The 18,048-nt window shown below is 36.3% G+C and overlaps 1 protein-coding gene across 3 annotated transcripts in view; it reads left to right on the forward strand.

Annotated features, from left to right (window-relative positions):
• Positions 1-18,048, forward strand: part of scfd2 (sec1 family domain containing 2) — a 271,851-nt gene that overhangs the window by 246,125 nt on the left and 7,678 nt on the right. Inside the window, exon 7 of one of the 3 annotated variants that reach the window (XR_012395694.1) lies at positions 11,331-11,576. Coding sequence is in view for 1 of the 3 variants with exons in the window: in XM_073933239.1 (XP_073789340.1) it covers positions 11,442-11,576 (135 nt within the window). In the remaining 2 variants the exon portion in view is untranslated. The remainder of the gene's footprint in view (positions 1-11,330; positions 11,577-18,048) is intronic. The other 2 variants (XR_012395693.1, XM_073933239.1) reach the window with 2 other exon arrangements.

Consider the following 18,048-nt stretch of genomic DNA (forward strand, 5'->3'; position numbering starts at 1 on the left):
AAAACCCCTACCTCCATGCCTTCTTCATGTCTGGGGCTTTTTCAGTTTATTCATGACAACTTGCATTTGTGTAATGTTATTATTATTAAAAATTGTTTTTATTATATGTATATTCATATTTGTTTTAGTAAAAACAAGTTTAGATTTGTCTACCTGTTGGGTTTTGGAGACGTATCCATCACCATATGGGGCATAAAAATAGGATGTATGTTTGGATATAACTCTGTAATTTGATCACACTTATTGTTCATTTATTAATTTGCTAGAAATTAGAAACTGAATTTAGAAACAAATCTTTGCACTTAACAAACAAAATTAAATAAGTAGGCTAATATATATCTTCAGAGTGTGTACAACACCATTTCCTTATCCTTATAAGTGAAGGAGTAAAGAGTAAAAGTAAACTAAAGAGAAAGTAAAGAGGCCGAATAGAGGAGGCTTGTTTTCTATCCTCGCACAGGCGGTCTGTTTAACTGTTTTCTTGCTAGTGAAGCCTTCAGTTTTTCCATTTCATTTTTCCACTTACAAAGTCCGCCATGTAAATAGCTAATGTGCCATGGCATGATGCAACTTACTCTGGAAATCGAGTTGAAGCTCTGATTGGTTTAATGCACGCTATACTCAAAACGCACCCATAACTCATTAAGAGAATAAGCACAACCCTGTTAAACCATGCGCCAGGGTGCAAATTGTATTTTTCCATCTTTAAAATAGCAAAAGTGGGAACATTTGTTTGCGCCATGCGCTTTAGACTTTGCATCTAGATCATTAAAATAGAGGCCTATGTCAATGCAGAAAATGCACATGCACAAAAAATGTTGCAGAAGGATGTCTGTTTTCTTTCAAGTCTGCTGATGAAGGTTAAAGCAAAAAATAATTCTGTGTTGGTTAGAGCAGCAGGGCAGGTTTCTAAAAAAGCTCACAGGCTGTGTTTTTCTCTCAACTACCCATAATCTTCCTACCAGACACTGCTACACTCCAGCAAAGCACATGAGTCATTCAAGTCAAGAAGAATACGCTTTTATATACATATATTTATTTTTTCTTTTTTTAGCATAGTGATTTAGCATACAGAGTGATCTTTCATCTAGTACTTTTAGAGGTTTATTTTGGAGGTTTGATCTAACTGTGCCTGGATGTCATTAACAGGATATTTTTGTCTAAGCAATGGCTGCGTGTTATTTTTGGAGAAAACACTGGAACACAATTTTTGTGACAAAAAGCATTGAATGAAATATCTTGAGTGTTCTCATGCTATTTTGTGAACTGCAGCATTTACAAGATATTTGTATACAGGATTTGGTCACTTGTTTCAGATCCCTATTTGGCAGCAATGATTATTATTCTTTACTGAATTTCCTCTTTGTTTTTAAACCCATTTTCTGCCACCGTGTCACTATTACACCAGGCTCAAAACCCTAAGTATGCTAACAACCTATTACACTTAGATTTGGGTGCAAAATTGTGTTTTTTGTGCATCACAAGATTTCTGTAACCATCTATTCAGTGCATTCACAGACTTTGATTTGTATCTGCAGGACTGTTTTCCAAGATTAAAGGTAATTATTATGTTTCCTAATTAAATCTAATTGAAACTAGTCATTTCCCTTTAGACCGCAATCATTTGTCTGGAGCCACGAGTAAAGAGAATGGGAATCTACATCTCTGCTCAGTGCATTATGTGCATTTTTTTTTCCTCTGTATTTTTACACCCTCCATTTTTGACTTTCAGAGTGCAGTCATTAAATTACCTGCCATTGGACCACCATTACAGCTAGTAATCTTCAAAATTTGCTCTTCACAACATCCTGCAATAGCCTAATCTTACTTGAATGTGTAAACTGACAGGACTTGGAATAGGATAATCTTGGACCTGGAAGAAGCAGATTGTCAGATTGGCCCAGTCATTTAGATGTGAGATCATTTTAGGATGGACTGATCCAACTAATAGGGGATTAATGCACTGTTTAAAAACAATATCAGCCCCCCTAAAGCATCAACATTGAAAGTGTCTATACATATAGTCAAGAATATTTTGCGGAGGACATATTGCAACTGCATATTGCTGAACTAATCACAGACCTTAGTCTAATAACATAATCGACATTACTTTTAATATACTTGCTGATATTATAGAGATTTTTAGAGACTTTTACAGAATTTGCATATGAGTTAGGGCAGGATTAATTACATTTCTGGGATTTTTTTTTTCTTTTTTTAAGTAATGAATCACTCTCAATTTAAGTTCTTTTTCTTTTTTTAAATATATTTGCATATACAGAGTTTCAGAAACTGATTCAGAATAACTCATCCACACACACACACACACACACACACACACACCTCTTCTTCATCTGCTGACGAACATGTTACAGGCGTGTCACTGTGACCTGGAAAGGCAATTGCTGGTCTTGTGCTGGAATAAATGAAATTAATTAGTGTTTTGAGTTTGTAATAATCGTGGTAGTGAGTTCTATAATGACTCATTAGATGACTAAACATGATAAAGTTCATATTTGGAATTGGAAATGCGGGTGTTTTCCATTCAGCTTGTGTGTTGTGATTGGTAAAACATGTGTGTTTGTTTATTCTGCATTGTTTTCTCTCCCTGACGTAGAGTTTAACGGCCAAATTTGAATTATTGAGACATTTTCTTGTTGCTATTATAAGCAAGGTACCTTCTTTTTTATTTTACCCATATATGGAAACATCCAGAGTGGGGAGGGCTGGTAATAAATGGAGTTTCATCACTCATTTATGGTAAAAGCAGATTTGTGATGTGAATTGTCAATCATCTCTTTAGAGATGCCAGGAATGTCTGTTTCTACAGGTACACACGTGTATCTGGTGAGCAGAGACAGGTTGCAAGGTTACATCTGAGGTTAGAAGATGCTGAAACCTGCAAGACAGACGTGAGACATCACAGATGATTCTTTAAAGACTTTCAATAGAGGTGTGTCTCTTTTCGAGAGGAGTTGCACGTGTACCTTAGTCATCATGCCCAGTTTTGAGATTTTTAGCCCCAGGTGCAGATTTTAGGGGAAGACTTGTGAAATGAACACACTTGAGAGCTCTTTGTGTGTGCGTGTGCGTGTTTGATTACTGGAAATCTCCATTTGAATTTGTGAGGTGAAGCAGGTCAGGTCATGTCAGCCTTTTGGAATGCTGGAGCTTTTTTCCCTTTAACTTTCCAGTGCCAGTGCTGGTTTAAAAGCCAGTGTCGACAATTCATGTTTATTTATGACAAAACATCATGCTGAAAAAACTTTTACATATCATTTTGAAAGCAAACAATGTAGTCAAAGCAACTGGTCAACATCAATGTTTTCCAGATTTGGTGTACCTCAAAGTTTGGTACTGAGTCATCTCCTGTTTTCTTGTTTTATATTTTAAATAATTCTCTGTACATCAGAATAGAGCTTTAGCAGGTCTGTTTTCACTGTGTTTTTATATTTGTAATAACTTTAAAATATGTTTTCATTCATTCATTTTCCTTCCGCTTAGTTTCTTTATTAATCAAGGGTCGCTACAGCAGAATGAACCGCCAACTTATTCAGCATATGTTTTTACGCAGCGGATGTTTTTATGCTGCAGATGTTCTTCCAGCCGCAACCCAACACTGGGAAACACCTATACACTCTCATTCACACACATACACTATGGCCAATTTAGCTTATTTAATTCACCTGTAGCACATGTCTTTGGACTGTGGGGGAAACTGGAGCACCCGGAGGAAACCCACGCAAACACGGACAGAACATGGAAGAAAAGTCCCTTTTTCTTTGGAAGAAAATACTTTAATGTCAATATGTCTGTTCCATGTCTTGAAATAGTAAAAAAATATAGATTTTTTTTATTTGAGTCTTTTCCCACCAAATGTTTGGATTTTAATTTTAGGATTTTAAGATTTTTAAGATTATATTTAAGATAGCTGATGGCTAGTTGTGCTTCTCCTTATTGTGATCCAGAAAATGGCAACATGGGAACCTCAAAAGAACTTCATGAGGACCTAAAATCTAGGATAATTCACCAACATGAAGTAGGAGAAGGATGTAAAAAGCTATCACAAAGATTTAAAGTCTCTGTCTCCACAATCAGAATTATAGTAAGTAAATGGAAGGCCACTGGAACAGTTCTGGTGAAGGAAAGATGTGCTAGATCAAGAAAAGTATCTGAAAGGTGAAGAATGGTTAGAATGGGCACAGACAAATGGCAGACCTCTTCCAAAGAACTTCAGGAACATCTTGCTGCTAATAATGTCACTGTACATCGCAGAGGTGGGACCAAGTCATTGTTTGGCAAGTCACAAGTAAGTCTCAATTCATTGCCCTCAAGTCCCGAGTCAAGTCCCGAGTCAAGACAGGCAAGTCCCGAGTCAAGTCCCAAGTCAAAGGCAACAAGTCTCAAGTCAAGTCCAAAGTCCTACAGTTTGATTTTCGAGTCTTTTCGAGTCATTTTAACAGAAAAATAAAATGTAAACAGATTATGTATGGTTGTAAGATCTGTATTTATTAAACAAACCTTTTTTTATTAAAGAACATTGCTCAGATATATAAAAATACAAATGTAATTTTCTGAAAAAGTGCTAAACAGTGCTGCATCTCGTCTCCACAGCAAATTGCACAAGAACGAGTTCCACTACAATAGAGTTCATTTTGCCTCACATCACACAGAAATTGCAGGTCTACTGCTGTCTAGTTCATTAAGTTTAGTTGTGCTATGTTATGTCTTCGGTGATCAACTTGTGATTAACTAAAACTACATAAACAACCTCAATGAGGCAGCAGTAGACCAACAACTCCTGTATGCTGCAAAGTAAAATTGAGTGAACTTGGTATTTTGTCAATTGAATCTCGTGTGTGCTGAAGAGATGGAGATGCAAATCTGTCTAGCAGCAATGTAAAATTGTGGCACATATTCTCAATGAAGTAGGCTACTTCATAAAAACAATAACGTTGTTTTCTTCACATAACAATGAAGAACTTTGCTCTCTACCTTGTGTGATGCTCCTGCACCGATTTCCTCTGTGGACAAAACTGCTTGCGAGCTCTCAAATATACGCTGCTCACGCGCAAATTTTCTCGCTCTCAAATATGCACTGCTCACACACACATTTTCCTGCGTGCTCTCAGAGATTATATACAGAATTTGTGTCTTGTGTTTCCTCTTCCTTTCGTGCTTTTTGATATGATTTATATTGAGGCACTATTTATTAACAATAACCAAAATACTAAAATAGACTTACATATTAAATTTTTTATCTAATAAACCATAACATTTTGGCTGTATTTTATATGATGAGATATTTCCAGTTACAAACACTTAAGAACACAGAGAATAGATGTTGGATGTAAAGAATGCATTTTGTTTTACAAACATTTATTAAACATCCAAAAGGTGCACCATACTAATCAAATAAAAAACATTTAAACAAAAATATAACTAACGCAAGCAGAAATGTAACTGTGATAAAAATAAGGAAAAACTTGATTAGGTATTATAGCCTACTGTACTATTCACTCTTTAAATAAATCTCATTATCAATCCCATTTTATCATGGCAACTAAAATAAAGTGAACACGTCTCTGCTGCCTTCCACATTATTGATGAGATTGTGGAGGACATTTTCCATGTCATCCTCTTCATTTTGAGGAAAAGCTGTTCCACAGGGCCCCTGAACACATCTATTGGCATGGACAGGGTTTTGAACAATACTATAGTAAAGTACTTCAATTAATCTGTTGGGGTCATATTATAGTTGCTATGGTAACACAAGTGTAATATAAACAAATTACCCAGTGCTGTAGTTTTTTACAATATATGGTATATTATACTACAATTCACCACACTTTACTGTAGAAAAACTACACTCTGTATTTTATTTTATCAGTTGACTATTCTTAATACTACAGTATGCTGAAGCATTCATTAACAACTTGTAAATAATACTAGGCTAAAACATAGGCAGTATACCTAACTCTCAAAAACACTAGTATTTATCATAGAATTTACCTTAACCTCATAGTTTTTCATGTATTGTTACTAAATAGTGTAGCAATATATAAACCATATCATTCTGGAATAATCAATTTACCAGGAGGATCTCTGGAGAGCAAAAGCAGGAAAGGTTTGAGGCACCAGTGTGGACAAAAGTCAAGCAAATGCAGTGAGACTGAATACGCGTGCGAGAGACCAGCCAATCAGATTGAAGTACCTGCCCACTGGTGAAAGTAATGTTAGAGCCAATGAGATTTTTCTTTCTTTTCATAAAGAAGGGGGTTCGAATCCCACTTAGGCACTTGTAAACTATCATTTTAGAATATTTTGTCAAAAATCCCTACTGAAAAAAACAGCTTGAACCAGCCTAGGCTGGTTGGCTGGTTTTAGCTGGTCGACCAGGCTGGTTTTAGAGGGGTTTTGGTAAGTTCCAGGCTGGTTTCCAGCCATATCCAGCCTGGTCTTAGCTGGTCAGGCTGGGAGATGACCAGCTAAAACCAGCTTGACCAGCCTAGCCAGGCTGGGAGCCCAGCCAAAACCAGCTATGTCCAGCTTAAACCAGGCTGGTCAAGCTGGTTTTAGCTGGATTTTGCTGGTCAGTTTCCAGCCTGACCAGCTAAGACCAGGCTGGAAATGGCTGGAAACCAGCCTGGAAATTACCAAAACCCCTCTAAAACCAGCCTGGTCAACCAGCTAAAACCAGCTTACCAGCCTAGGCTGGTTTAAGCTGGATTTTTCTGCAGGGATATTGTAATGTTTAACAATTTATTAGAGCCACGAATTATCTAAAACTTGTTTTCATGTTTGAATAGCCAATAAATGTGCTAAATAAATTAAAATAGAAATACACAAAATGAAACAGGTATATAAATTTAAATATTAGTTTAAATACATTCATAGTGGTTTTAAATATATTTTAATATTTAAAGTAGAGAAGTTCCTATTCAACAAACTGAAGAAAACAAGTCTTCGTTTTTAGTTTATTTAAAAACAATTACAAATGGAGTAATTCAACTCACAACTAAATGATCTCATTGAGTGATGAAATAATAAAGGTAAAACTTTAATTGAATGATCAGTCAAGTGTTTCCAAATGAAATCTGTTAAAATAAGAGTCCTACAAAACAGGAACAAAGACACTCATGAAACAAAATGTGATTGTTAATTGTATTTTTTATTGGATGGTTGGTTTTAAGTACCTTAAAAATAGTAGATAATCCTTAAATATAGAGGGGGAAATACAGAAAAACAAACAAACAGAAATTCAACAATATAGATGCATTACATTACAATCTCACAATACAAATTTAATTAAAAACCATATAGAGGACTAAAATAGTGCTAAGAGGCATAACATCAACAATAATACAAATACTTTTAAGGTTTTAAATACTAAATAAAATTAATAGTATCAATCCAAAATATGAAAAAGGTAACACTTTACAATAAGGTTGTATTAATTAATTAAGTTTATGTATGTACTAATGTGAACAAACAATGCAGTGCAGTACAGTTACAGTTCATTACAGTATTCATTAATTAATGGAAATAAAATTATTGGTTAACTGTTGTTAAATCACAGTGCATTAACATTAATGTTAACAAGCATAACTTTAAATTTTAATAATGCAATAGTAAATGTTAAACTATAATTAATAAAGGTTTATAAGTATAGTTCATTATTAGTTCATGTTAGTACATAGATTAACTAAAAAAAACTTATTGCAAAATGTCACCAAAAAATAACAAAACACTTTTTTCACAGTTTTAAGAGCTTTAAAAATAAATTATATATATCTAGTTATCATATGGCATGTAATTAATGTTACTACTAATTAAATAGTTAGAAAATACTGTCAGAGGATGGGCAAAACACAAAAATAAAACATAATATGCCCATTGACACAAACGATCAAGTGCAAAAACATAAATTACAGCCATGTTCGTTCATTATGTGAAATAAATCATGAGAGGGTTAATTTGGTTTTTAAAAAAACTGAAGTTCATTGACTTATGCACAACAGTAAAACAATGCTTTTGCACAACAGTAACACATTGCGAGTAGTAAAGTCTCTTACCTTTGACAGATGTTGTAAATCCGCTGAATAAAACAAAAGAAGCAGATCGCGGATGTGTTTATTTCACTCTCCGAGTCAGAATGAAAATGGCATCTTCAAATTTCCCGCTGGTGCAAAAACACGGAAGTGCGCCACAAAGCGCTAGTGGTCGAAAGTATGCGTGCATGCTCTCTGTCTCACACACTCAGAGATCAACATGGATTAGATGCTCCGTGTCAACATACTTTTTATCTTTGGGCTTTTTATAGAAAGTAGCAAGTCTTTACAAGTCAATAGGCGCAAGTCCAAGTGAAAGTCCGAGTCATTTATGTTCAAGTCCAAGTCGAGTTGCAAGTCTTTTCATATTTTGTCAAGTCAAGTCTGAAGTCATCAAATTCATGACTCGAGTCTGACTCGAGTCCAAGTCACATGACTCGAGTCCACACCTCTGGTACATCGTGTCACAACTCTTCACAAAGAACAGTTTAGTGGAAGGTGATAAAGAAGAAGACTTTTCTGCATTCTGCCAACATAAAGAGTCGTTTGAGGTATGCAAAGGCTCATCTGGCTCATCATTATGGAAATATACACTGTGGACAGATGCAGAAAAAGAACACAGCATTTCAGCTTAAAAACCTGCTCCCTACTGTAAAATATGGTGAGGGGTCCATCATGCTGTGGGGATGTGTGGCAGGCACTGGTACGGGAAACCTTGTCAGAGTTAAAGGTTACATGGGTTCCAGTCAGTATCAGCAGATTATTAAGAACAATGTTCAGGAATCAGTCATGAGGCTGACGTTACGACAGAGTTGGATGTTTCAGAGGGACAATGACCCAAAGCACAGTTCCAGATCTACCAAGCAATTCATGCGCAGACACAATACAATGATCCAGAATGGCCATCCCAGATACCAGAAAAAATCTATGGATTGATTTGAAAAGGGCCGTTTTCCTGAAATGTTCCAAGGAAGAATGGTCTAAAATGCCTTCAGCGAGAATTCAGGGACTTATCCTTGACTATACGAAGAGTCTGTTATTTCAGCTAAAGGTTTTTTCTTTCTTTACAAGAGATTGATGTCTTTATTCTGTTGGAGTGCCCATATTTTTGCACCTGTCTGTTTTTATGACCTTTTTGACAATTATGAAAATTATCAGAGATGTCCAAACTGTATATTGTATTTTTAACTGTGATTACTTCAGGCCATACATTCAGGTTAATCACATTCAGTCTTGTAATGTATTTGTTGAAACTTCGAGTCAGCATCAAAATAAGCATTAAATACTTGGAGAGCTGCTCTTTTATTTATTTCTTACACCTACAATTTTATTTCTTACTATCATGCAAACACAGTTCTGCTTAACATGCTTTAACGCCTAAGCAGTGTAAATAGCTTAGATTGTTAGTTTGTGATCTGTGTTGAACCCAACAGTACTGCTGTTTCAGTACAGCCTCCGTGTACATTAAACAGTAGGGGTTGATTAGAGCGTCCCGAGGCTGAATGTTCATATTCAGGGAAAGCATGAATCATCACATTACTGAGTCTTCAGCTTTGGCCCCCACTGATGCAGTAGATAATAACTGTCCTAAACATCCCTCACATTTAAACCGGCTTTTGTAAGCTCCCACACTAAATCACCACACAACAAACAGAACATTACAGGAACACCAAAATAGGATAAATGTAATTGAAAATAGGAAACTTCATTTTTCAATTTTCCGGAACAGCAGCCCAAGCTATTGTACCTGTTTCCTTCTATCATCCTGCTATTTTCTTTTGTTCCACAGTAAATTGCTATGGAATGATTATAGGTTTCATCAAACAAAGAAAACACAGCGTGGAGTTTGTACTTGAGAACACTGTTGCAGTTTAGTGCAAGAAAAAAGTTAATTACATACATTCAGCAGACACATGCTGAGTTGAGGACTCAGTGAACTGTAAGCAGTTGTTTTTATTATTACCCACAATCCATCCTGTCATTGTTGTCAGAACAACCTGTCAGCATAATCTTTTACAACTTTGGTGTGCCTCAGGGTTCAGTACTAGGTCGTCTCCTGTTTTCTTGTTTTATATATTAGTTGAGGCTCTGTGAAGAGAACAGTGTTTTAAAGTTTCAAGACACCCTGAAGTACTTTTTTATTTTATGTGTTGAGCATCATTTAAGACAATGTTAGACCTTTCTGCTTTAATTGTGGGGAAAACTGGATAATTTTGAGCTGTTTTCAGCTAATTTCATCTTTTGAAATTCATTTTTGGGCGGGATCAAAGTTGGTGACGTAGCGTGCATCTGCTTGTGGAGTGATGATGCATCGTTTTCTGATTATTATTCATAGCGGAGTTTTCTTATCCTATGAGAAGAGTCTGCTTCTAAATTATTCATGACAGCATGTGCTTTCCCAATATAGCAAAGCTTTTGCAGCAAGCATTTTTGTCGGGAAACTGTACGAGAATTGGAAAATGGCGGACTTGAGTTTGTTACCATTCAGACACATCGACATTTGGTGTATATTTCTTTTAATTTTAACTTTGTAAACTATAAAATCATGGGTCTCCTCACGATTTGTTTTTTTTTTGTGAGCCAACTGACAACAGTTGTTCACTCCCCTCTTTTTCCCCCTGCTCTGCTGGCCACGCCCACTCCTCCCTCTGCTTGCAGCACTCCACGCCCATCATAAAGGATTTTTTTGTTTATTATTCGGTAACACACTATTTTGATGCTCCATTTGAGTATTAGTAGACTGTCTACTTAATATCTGCTGATTCTGCTGATTCTGCTTCTTCAACAAACATTTAACTGACTATAAGAAACTTTGCAAGTACATGTCAACTTACACTAACCCTAAACCAAACCTAACAGTCTACTTATAATCTAATGAGAATTAGTTGCAATATAACTTAAATTCAACTAAATAAAGTGCGACCAAAAATTCTGAGGTAGACTTGAACTAAAAGAGGGAGGCTTTCATGACCCTTTAAAGACCTACTTTAAATGTCTTTTCTTGGTTGTCACTTAACAATAAGCTCATAGTTTCAGTTGTACTGCTTGTCTCATTGTTATTCTTCTGTCATGTTTTTTATGTAACTTGCAGTTGTGAATATATATACCTCTTGGGGTTCTCTTAAGCCAGGCTTTTTCTTCGAAATGGAGGATTGTGCTTTTTGCATACTAATAGGCCAATCTGAAATCAGCATACGCTGCAGGGTACCTGAGAAGTGTTTGTGAGTGGGAGAACAAGCTTTCCTTCTCAGTATTTTATCATAATTCTTCAAATCTTAGCGTTTATCCAGGAAATCACTGACAAACATACAATAATGTGTGTGCATGTGTGTGTGTGTGTTTTATATGTACATACATTGTACTTATTTATTCATGTCTTGTTTTGTATAGGCAACATACCGGCCATTGCTGAAGCAGGTGCTAGAGGAGATCTTCCACCCTGACAGACGTGAATGTCCTGATATAGAGCACATGTCTGGAGGACTCACTGAACTTCTCAAGACTGGCTTCAGCATGTTCATGAAGGTAAACACATGCACTTGTGCCCTAATGGTTAGGGAGTTGGAGTTGTAATCGAAAGTTTGCAAGTTCAATTCCAAGTCACCATCTTTGATACCCAGCTAAGTTTCGGGTGTGTGCTCACTGTTTGTGTGCTCTCACTTCTCACTTGTTTGTATGCACTTGGATGGATCAAAAGCAGAGGACGAATTTAAAGTATGGGTTAAAGTTCTTGACAATACTCGATTGACTTCACCTTTAAGTTTCAATCATTTCAAGCAGATAAGTGACTTTATTTCTAGTTTAATTTAAACAGTTTTGTTAAAATGATTAGTTGTGGTAGTCAGATTAAAGCAGGGGTGCACAAAATCGGTCCAGACAAACCGGTGTCCTGCAAAGTGTAGTTCCAACCCCAATCAGACAGACCTGGGCTACCTAATCAAGCTCTTACTAGGCTTTCTATAAACATCCTTGCAGGTGTGTTGAGGCATGTTGGAGCTAAAATCTGCTGGACACCGGCTCTCCAGAACTGAGTTTGGACACCACTGGATTAAAAGAAATGTATTTATTATTTCATTCATTTATTCATTTTCCTTCGGCTTAGTCCCTTTATTCATCATGGGTCGCCACAGCAGAATGAACCGCCAACTTATCCAGCATATGTTTTACACAGTGGATGCCCTTCCGGTTGCAACCCAGTAGTACTAAACACCTACACACACATCCAGTATGGCCAATTTAGTTTATTCAATTTACCTATACTATATGTCCTTGGATGTGGAGGAAACCCACACCAACACGGGGAGAACATGCAAGCTCCACACAGAAATGTCAACTGAAATAGCCGGTACTCAAACCAGCAAACTTCTTGCTGTAAGGTGACAGTGCTAGCCACTGAGCCACCATGTCGCCAAGAAAATGTATAATAAAATAATTGTTAAGGAGTTGTTAAACATATTGGGGTTGAGTCTTGAAGTTGGCGGTGTGGTGGGAACTGTCTTTTTAAATCATTCAGCCAAGAGTCTTGTGTAAGGTTTTCTATATTTAATCAGTTCTAACGTCTGTATGCTTTTATACAGTAGCTTCAATTCTACATTGTTAGCTGGCACATTGCATAACTAATTATGAGTGTGAGCGTGTGCCCTGAATTTAATGAATGTGTGCTTATTTAAAGCTCTGTCTGAAGCACTCTCACTATCTTTGACCTGTATATTTAAAGCATATGTTTTTGTGATGTTGCAAACAATTTTATTGATTAAAACCCTGCAGCATACGATAAAAGGTGGCAAAAGGAGAGATTTGTTTAGAACAGAATGTCAGCAAAGATAAAGATAGGGATCAGGCTATAGTGGTAAATGAAAGCGAACTGACGTGAAAGGTAAATGAGGACAGGATATTGGGGGAGTTTGTGAAGAAGAGTATTGCTAAAATTTGTCAATATTGTCATTAAAGCCATTTGGCTTGGTTTAATTCAACATTTGTGCATGATTAGCAGAAATGTGTTTTATTCTGTCCCAGCCAGATTAAGAGGGATTCTTGCTTATAAACAAAGAATTGACTTATTTACCTGTAGTTCTTTTCTTGGATCTGTAGTCTCAAGTGGGTTGGAGACTCTTATGTCTTGCTTGTCAGATGTAAAAGCCTGGTTGTCTTGGATCTTTCTATATTTTAATGAGAGTCAAACTGAAATAATTGTGTCCGGCCCATCAAATTTGTATAGGGCACCAACAGTAAATCTTGGTAAATCAAGCTTTTCTGTGAAGCCTTGGGTAAAAAAAAATAAAATAAATCTGAATGTTATCTTTGATGATGGCTTGAGATTTGCTAAACAAATAAATGCAGTTGTCAAATCCTGCTTTTTTCAGCTTCGACTTTTAAAAACAGTCAAACCTATACTAGAAAAAAAGATTGAAAAAATAATTCAGACTTTTATTACTTGTAGCTTGGACTACTGTAACTCACTATGTTTTGGGATTAGTCAGAAAACTCTATCCCATTTACAGTTAGTTCAAAATGCTGCTGCAAGGCTTTTAACTGGTACCAAAAAACATGACAGCATCACCCCAGTCTTATGCTCCTTGCACTGGTTGCACCCTTGTGTCACTTATAAAATTCTTCTTTTGGTTTTAAAATCACTAAATGGCTTGACACCTTCTTATCTGTCAGATCTATTGACTGAACGTCAGCCTGGTCGGTCTCTTCGGTCATCAAACCAGAGACTATTATGCATTCCTAAGTCGAGGCTGAAATATAGGGGGACCTAGCATTCGCAGTAGCAGGTCCTACATTGTGGAATGCTCTCCCTCTCTGTATTAGATCTATATCATCTCTGCTGTTTTTAAATCTAGGTTGAAAGCTTAACTTTTTGATTTGGCATTTTATCAGAGAATTGTTTGTTTTAGCTAAAATTTTATATCTTTCTAATTGCGTCACCTTTGGTAGTATTTAATAGTGCTATATAAATAAAATTGACATTGTTGATGTTTGTTAGTTTGGTTTTGGTGTTTCTTTTTACTAGCTGGTCTAGCACAGTATGTATTATAAAACTTGCATATTATGAATGCAGAACATTAAATAATCAAAATATTAACATTAATATAGTCCCAAAATACCGTAACTATACAATAGCTATGTCTCATTTTGATAAGTGAATCCACTGAAGCTCACACTTGTCAGCTGCAAACGTCATTGAGAATGTCATATTTCAGAAAGTTGCATTACATAAGTAACTATGGCTCTTTGTGAGGTAGAATTCACTTCGTTTCTTTGATACTTTTGAATGGTTATTTTTCTGAGATTTTTTGAAAAGTACGCCAATGGTTACCTTGAATGATTTACTTTCAAGCATTTCTGAGTAAAGTGTTATACAGAGAATGGTCCTAAATAAAAAGAAAATATTCAGTGGGAGAAAAAGCCTTGTTAAAGCCAGATGTCAAGGCTCAAATAATTTCAAACTACATTCTTGAACTTGACAGCTTATTTTAGAAAAAAACATTTTTAAAACTGACATTTTATTTATATGCGATATATATTGCGATATCAATATAAATTCACAAGATGACTCCGTTTGGAAAGAATTCATAATTTTACAATGATTGGGGCAATTGTTTTAGGGGAATGCAAATATTCAAATATATACCAAATAAAATAAATTAAAGTACAATAGAACAAAGACAGAAATTAAATAAACAACACTTCATGGTTTTTTAGTGGAGTCTAACTATTGCGGTACAGAAATTCAATAATCAAATGTAAAATAACACTAGAGTTTTCATTGTATAAATAATTAAGCACATTTCATATTTGTTTGAAAGCAAACAAGCTCATTCATTCATTCATTTTCCTTCAGCTTAGTCCTTTATTTATTAGGGCTCATCACAGTGGAATGAACTGCCAACTATTTTGGCATATGTTTTATGCAGCTAATTTACTTCCAGCCACAAACCAAACTGGAAGACACACATACACTCTTATATTCACGCGCAAACTCATACACTATCCAGCCAATTTAGTTTACCTATAGCGCATGTCTTTGGACTGTGGGGGAAACCAGAGCACACAGAGTAAAGCTACGTAAACACAGGGAGAACGTGCAAACTCCATACATAAATGCCAACTAGCCCAGTCGGGATTGGAACCAGCGACCTTCTTGCTGTGAGACAACAGTGTTAACCAATAAGCTAATGTTATAATTACTTGTCTCCAAATAGTTTAAATTTGCTTTACATTAGTCACAGGCCTTAAAAACACATCCAAATAAAACATTTTCACACTATTGGATTAAAGCTAAACCTTGCAGTGACTCCACAAAGCATGTGTTTTGTGATGCCTGGGTAATTATAATTAGAGATGTCTAGATCCGATCACGCGATTGAAAGTCAGCCCCATCGGACGTTACCTCCCAATCAGGACTCGAATATATATGTGTGTAAATATTCATATATTACATATATATATATATGGGGGGTGGTCGGATGGGGGGGGGTGTCGCGGGGGCACTTTAGATCATTTTGGAAGGGCACTTTCTATCCAAGACTAAAAAGGGCATGTGCACTGCACAGGTTGAGCCCTATGTGTGCACGTGCCTGGTCATGACATCACTTTGTTGCAGAGACACTATTGGTCAAATGCCATCAAAGTAGAACAAGGAAGCAGCTTGAAGCAGAAAGCGGGAGCATGTCTGCAGTCTGGAGTTATTATATAGTTGATGATGACAACATTGCCATTGCAAACTGTGAGAAATGTAACCTTGGGATTGCCTGCCGGATATTTTAAGTTGAGGTGCTATTTGCTTTTATATTAGATTTTCTTTATATTTACTGTTGAACTAAAGTCCAAAAGTGAAGAATTGATGTTATTTATTACTTAATTGTTCAAGCTATCTCACAGAAGTGCTCTGTTTGTTAACACATTTGTTGAATGTTAAAATAAGGTGAATTCAATTAAAAACAAGGAACATCCTGGATCTGTTTCTTCGCTATTCTTTATTGTTTTCATTTATTATAGAAATATCGGATCAGGTTTCGGTATCGGCAGATACTCAAAATCAAACAACTCGGACTCAAAGGCAAACAAAAATGGATTATAATCCCTACTCAACATTCCACATGATGCAATATGACTATTCCAGATTCACACATTGTGATATCGATGCTAAAACTACAGGTTGTGCAGCCCTAGAACATTTTACTCAGATGCATTTAACTTAATTTGGATAGAAGGTCATTCGGATGTTTTAATAATAAGCTAATAAAAAGATATTTCTCCTTGAAAATCTCCCTCTTGCTCTGCCTGTTCTTTCCAAAAATAAGTGCAAACACATTTAAAGCCGATGCACATGGACATGCTGTGTGCCTGGTTTATTTGCATGAGGCCATGTTTTCATGCTGTTGTTATTCACTTTGCAAATATGTATTACCTGTTAACACAAACATGCATGATATCGCCTAATGAGGCACTCATTTCCAGTACACATGGCTCAACATACACTTGCATACTGGTGTCATTCCACGTGCATCTCAAGTGTGTGAATACATCACAAACAACTTAAATATACAAAAGCTTGAAAAGTCATCCAAAGAATTAACAAGGTCTCTCCTTTTATCTATCTCTCTGTACAGGTTTATAATGAACTCTCTGCCACATTCACATGTCCAATCACGCTCACTTTCCCAGAGGACCATATTAACAAAATGCATTTTATTTTTTATATTCATCCTGCTGTTCATGTCTACCTTACACATGTTTGCCCATGCCGGTTTAGCGCCCGGAGTTGCACGTGGCAGCACAGCTCCACTCCTGAAATCCGCCCTCTGGGATGTGCATCCCTAATTGCCTGATTTTTATTCACAGTTCGCTTTTGCTTTCACCCAATCGAAGGCCAGCGCTGTGTCCACTCTTCCAGACAGGAACAGCAGCTCCCCATGTGCCTCAACCAAACGCGCTCTGCATGTGTGCGACAGCGTGCTTGTGTCCAGGTGTTGTGCGTGTGTATGTGTGTGTGTGTCGTGCTGTGATTGTGAAAGTGTCCAGTGCTGACCTGGGCCTCCTAGAGATGTGCAAATTGTCGAACTGACTAGTCTTTGGGAAGCCTCATGTAATCGCAGTGGATTAGTGCCTTCACATGTTTTTTAGGGGACGTTCACATGAGGAGTGTGTTGAGAAGCAGCTGGACGGTGTGTGATAGAATGGACCACAACACAAGGTCTTCCCTATTTATAACTGACATTAAAAAGGAATAGCATTGAAAAAAGCAACAATGATGAGAGATGAGGCAACAGCCACGTATGTCCATCATGTACACATGTGCATGGATTAATCATGTGAAGAAGAAAAAAATCACAGTTAACTGTTTATTTTAGTCAATGTTAGCTCAAGTCAGTTTTATTATATCAGCAGATAAATTAGTAATTGAATACAGTTGAAGTCAGAAGAATTATTAGCCCACCTGAATTATTAGCACTCCTGTTTATTTTTTTCCCCAGTTTCTGTTTAACAGAAAGAACATTTCTAAACATAATAGTTTGATTAACTCATTTCTAATGACTGATTTATTTTATCTTTGCCATGATGACAGTACATAATATTTGACTGGATACTTTTCAAGACACTTCTATACAGCTTAAAGTGACATTTAAAGGCTTAATTAGGTTAATTAAGTTAACTAGGCAGGTTAGGGTAATTGGGCAAGTTATTGTTTAACGATGGTTTGTTCTGTAGACTATTGAAAAACTAATTAGCTTAAAGGGGCTAATAATTTTGTCCTTAAAATGGTGTTAAAAAAATTAAAAACTGCTTTTATTCTTGCCAAAGAATATATGTAAATCATATATATATAAGACGCCATCATGGACAGAGGCCAGTGGGCAAATGTGCCGTGATTAAACCCCTACTCTTTTTCGAAGGATTTTTAATGACTAAAAAAAGCAAAAAAATGTTTGTTTAATTAAAATTTGTCAGGCAATAATTCCCATAATTCTGATAAGTAGCCCAAACTGTC

Source organism: Danio rerio, chromosome 20 (assembly GCF_049306965.1).
Source record: "Danio rerio strain Tuebingen ecotype United States chromosome 20, GRCz12tu, whole genome shotgun sequence".
Classification (NCBI taxonomy): Eukaryota; Metazoa; Chordata; class Actinopteri; order Cypriniformes; family Danionidae; genus Danio; species Danio rerio.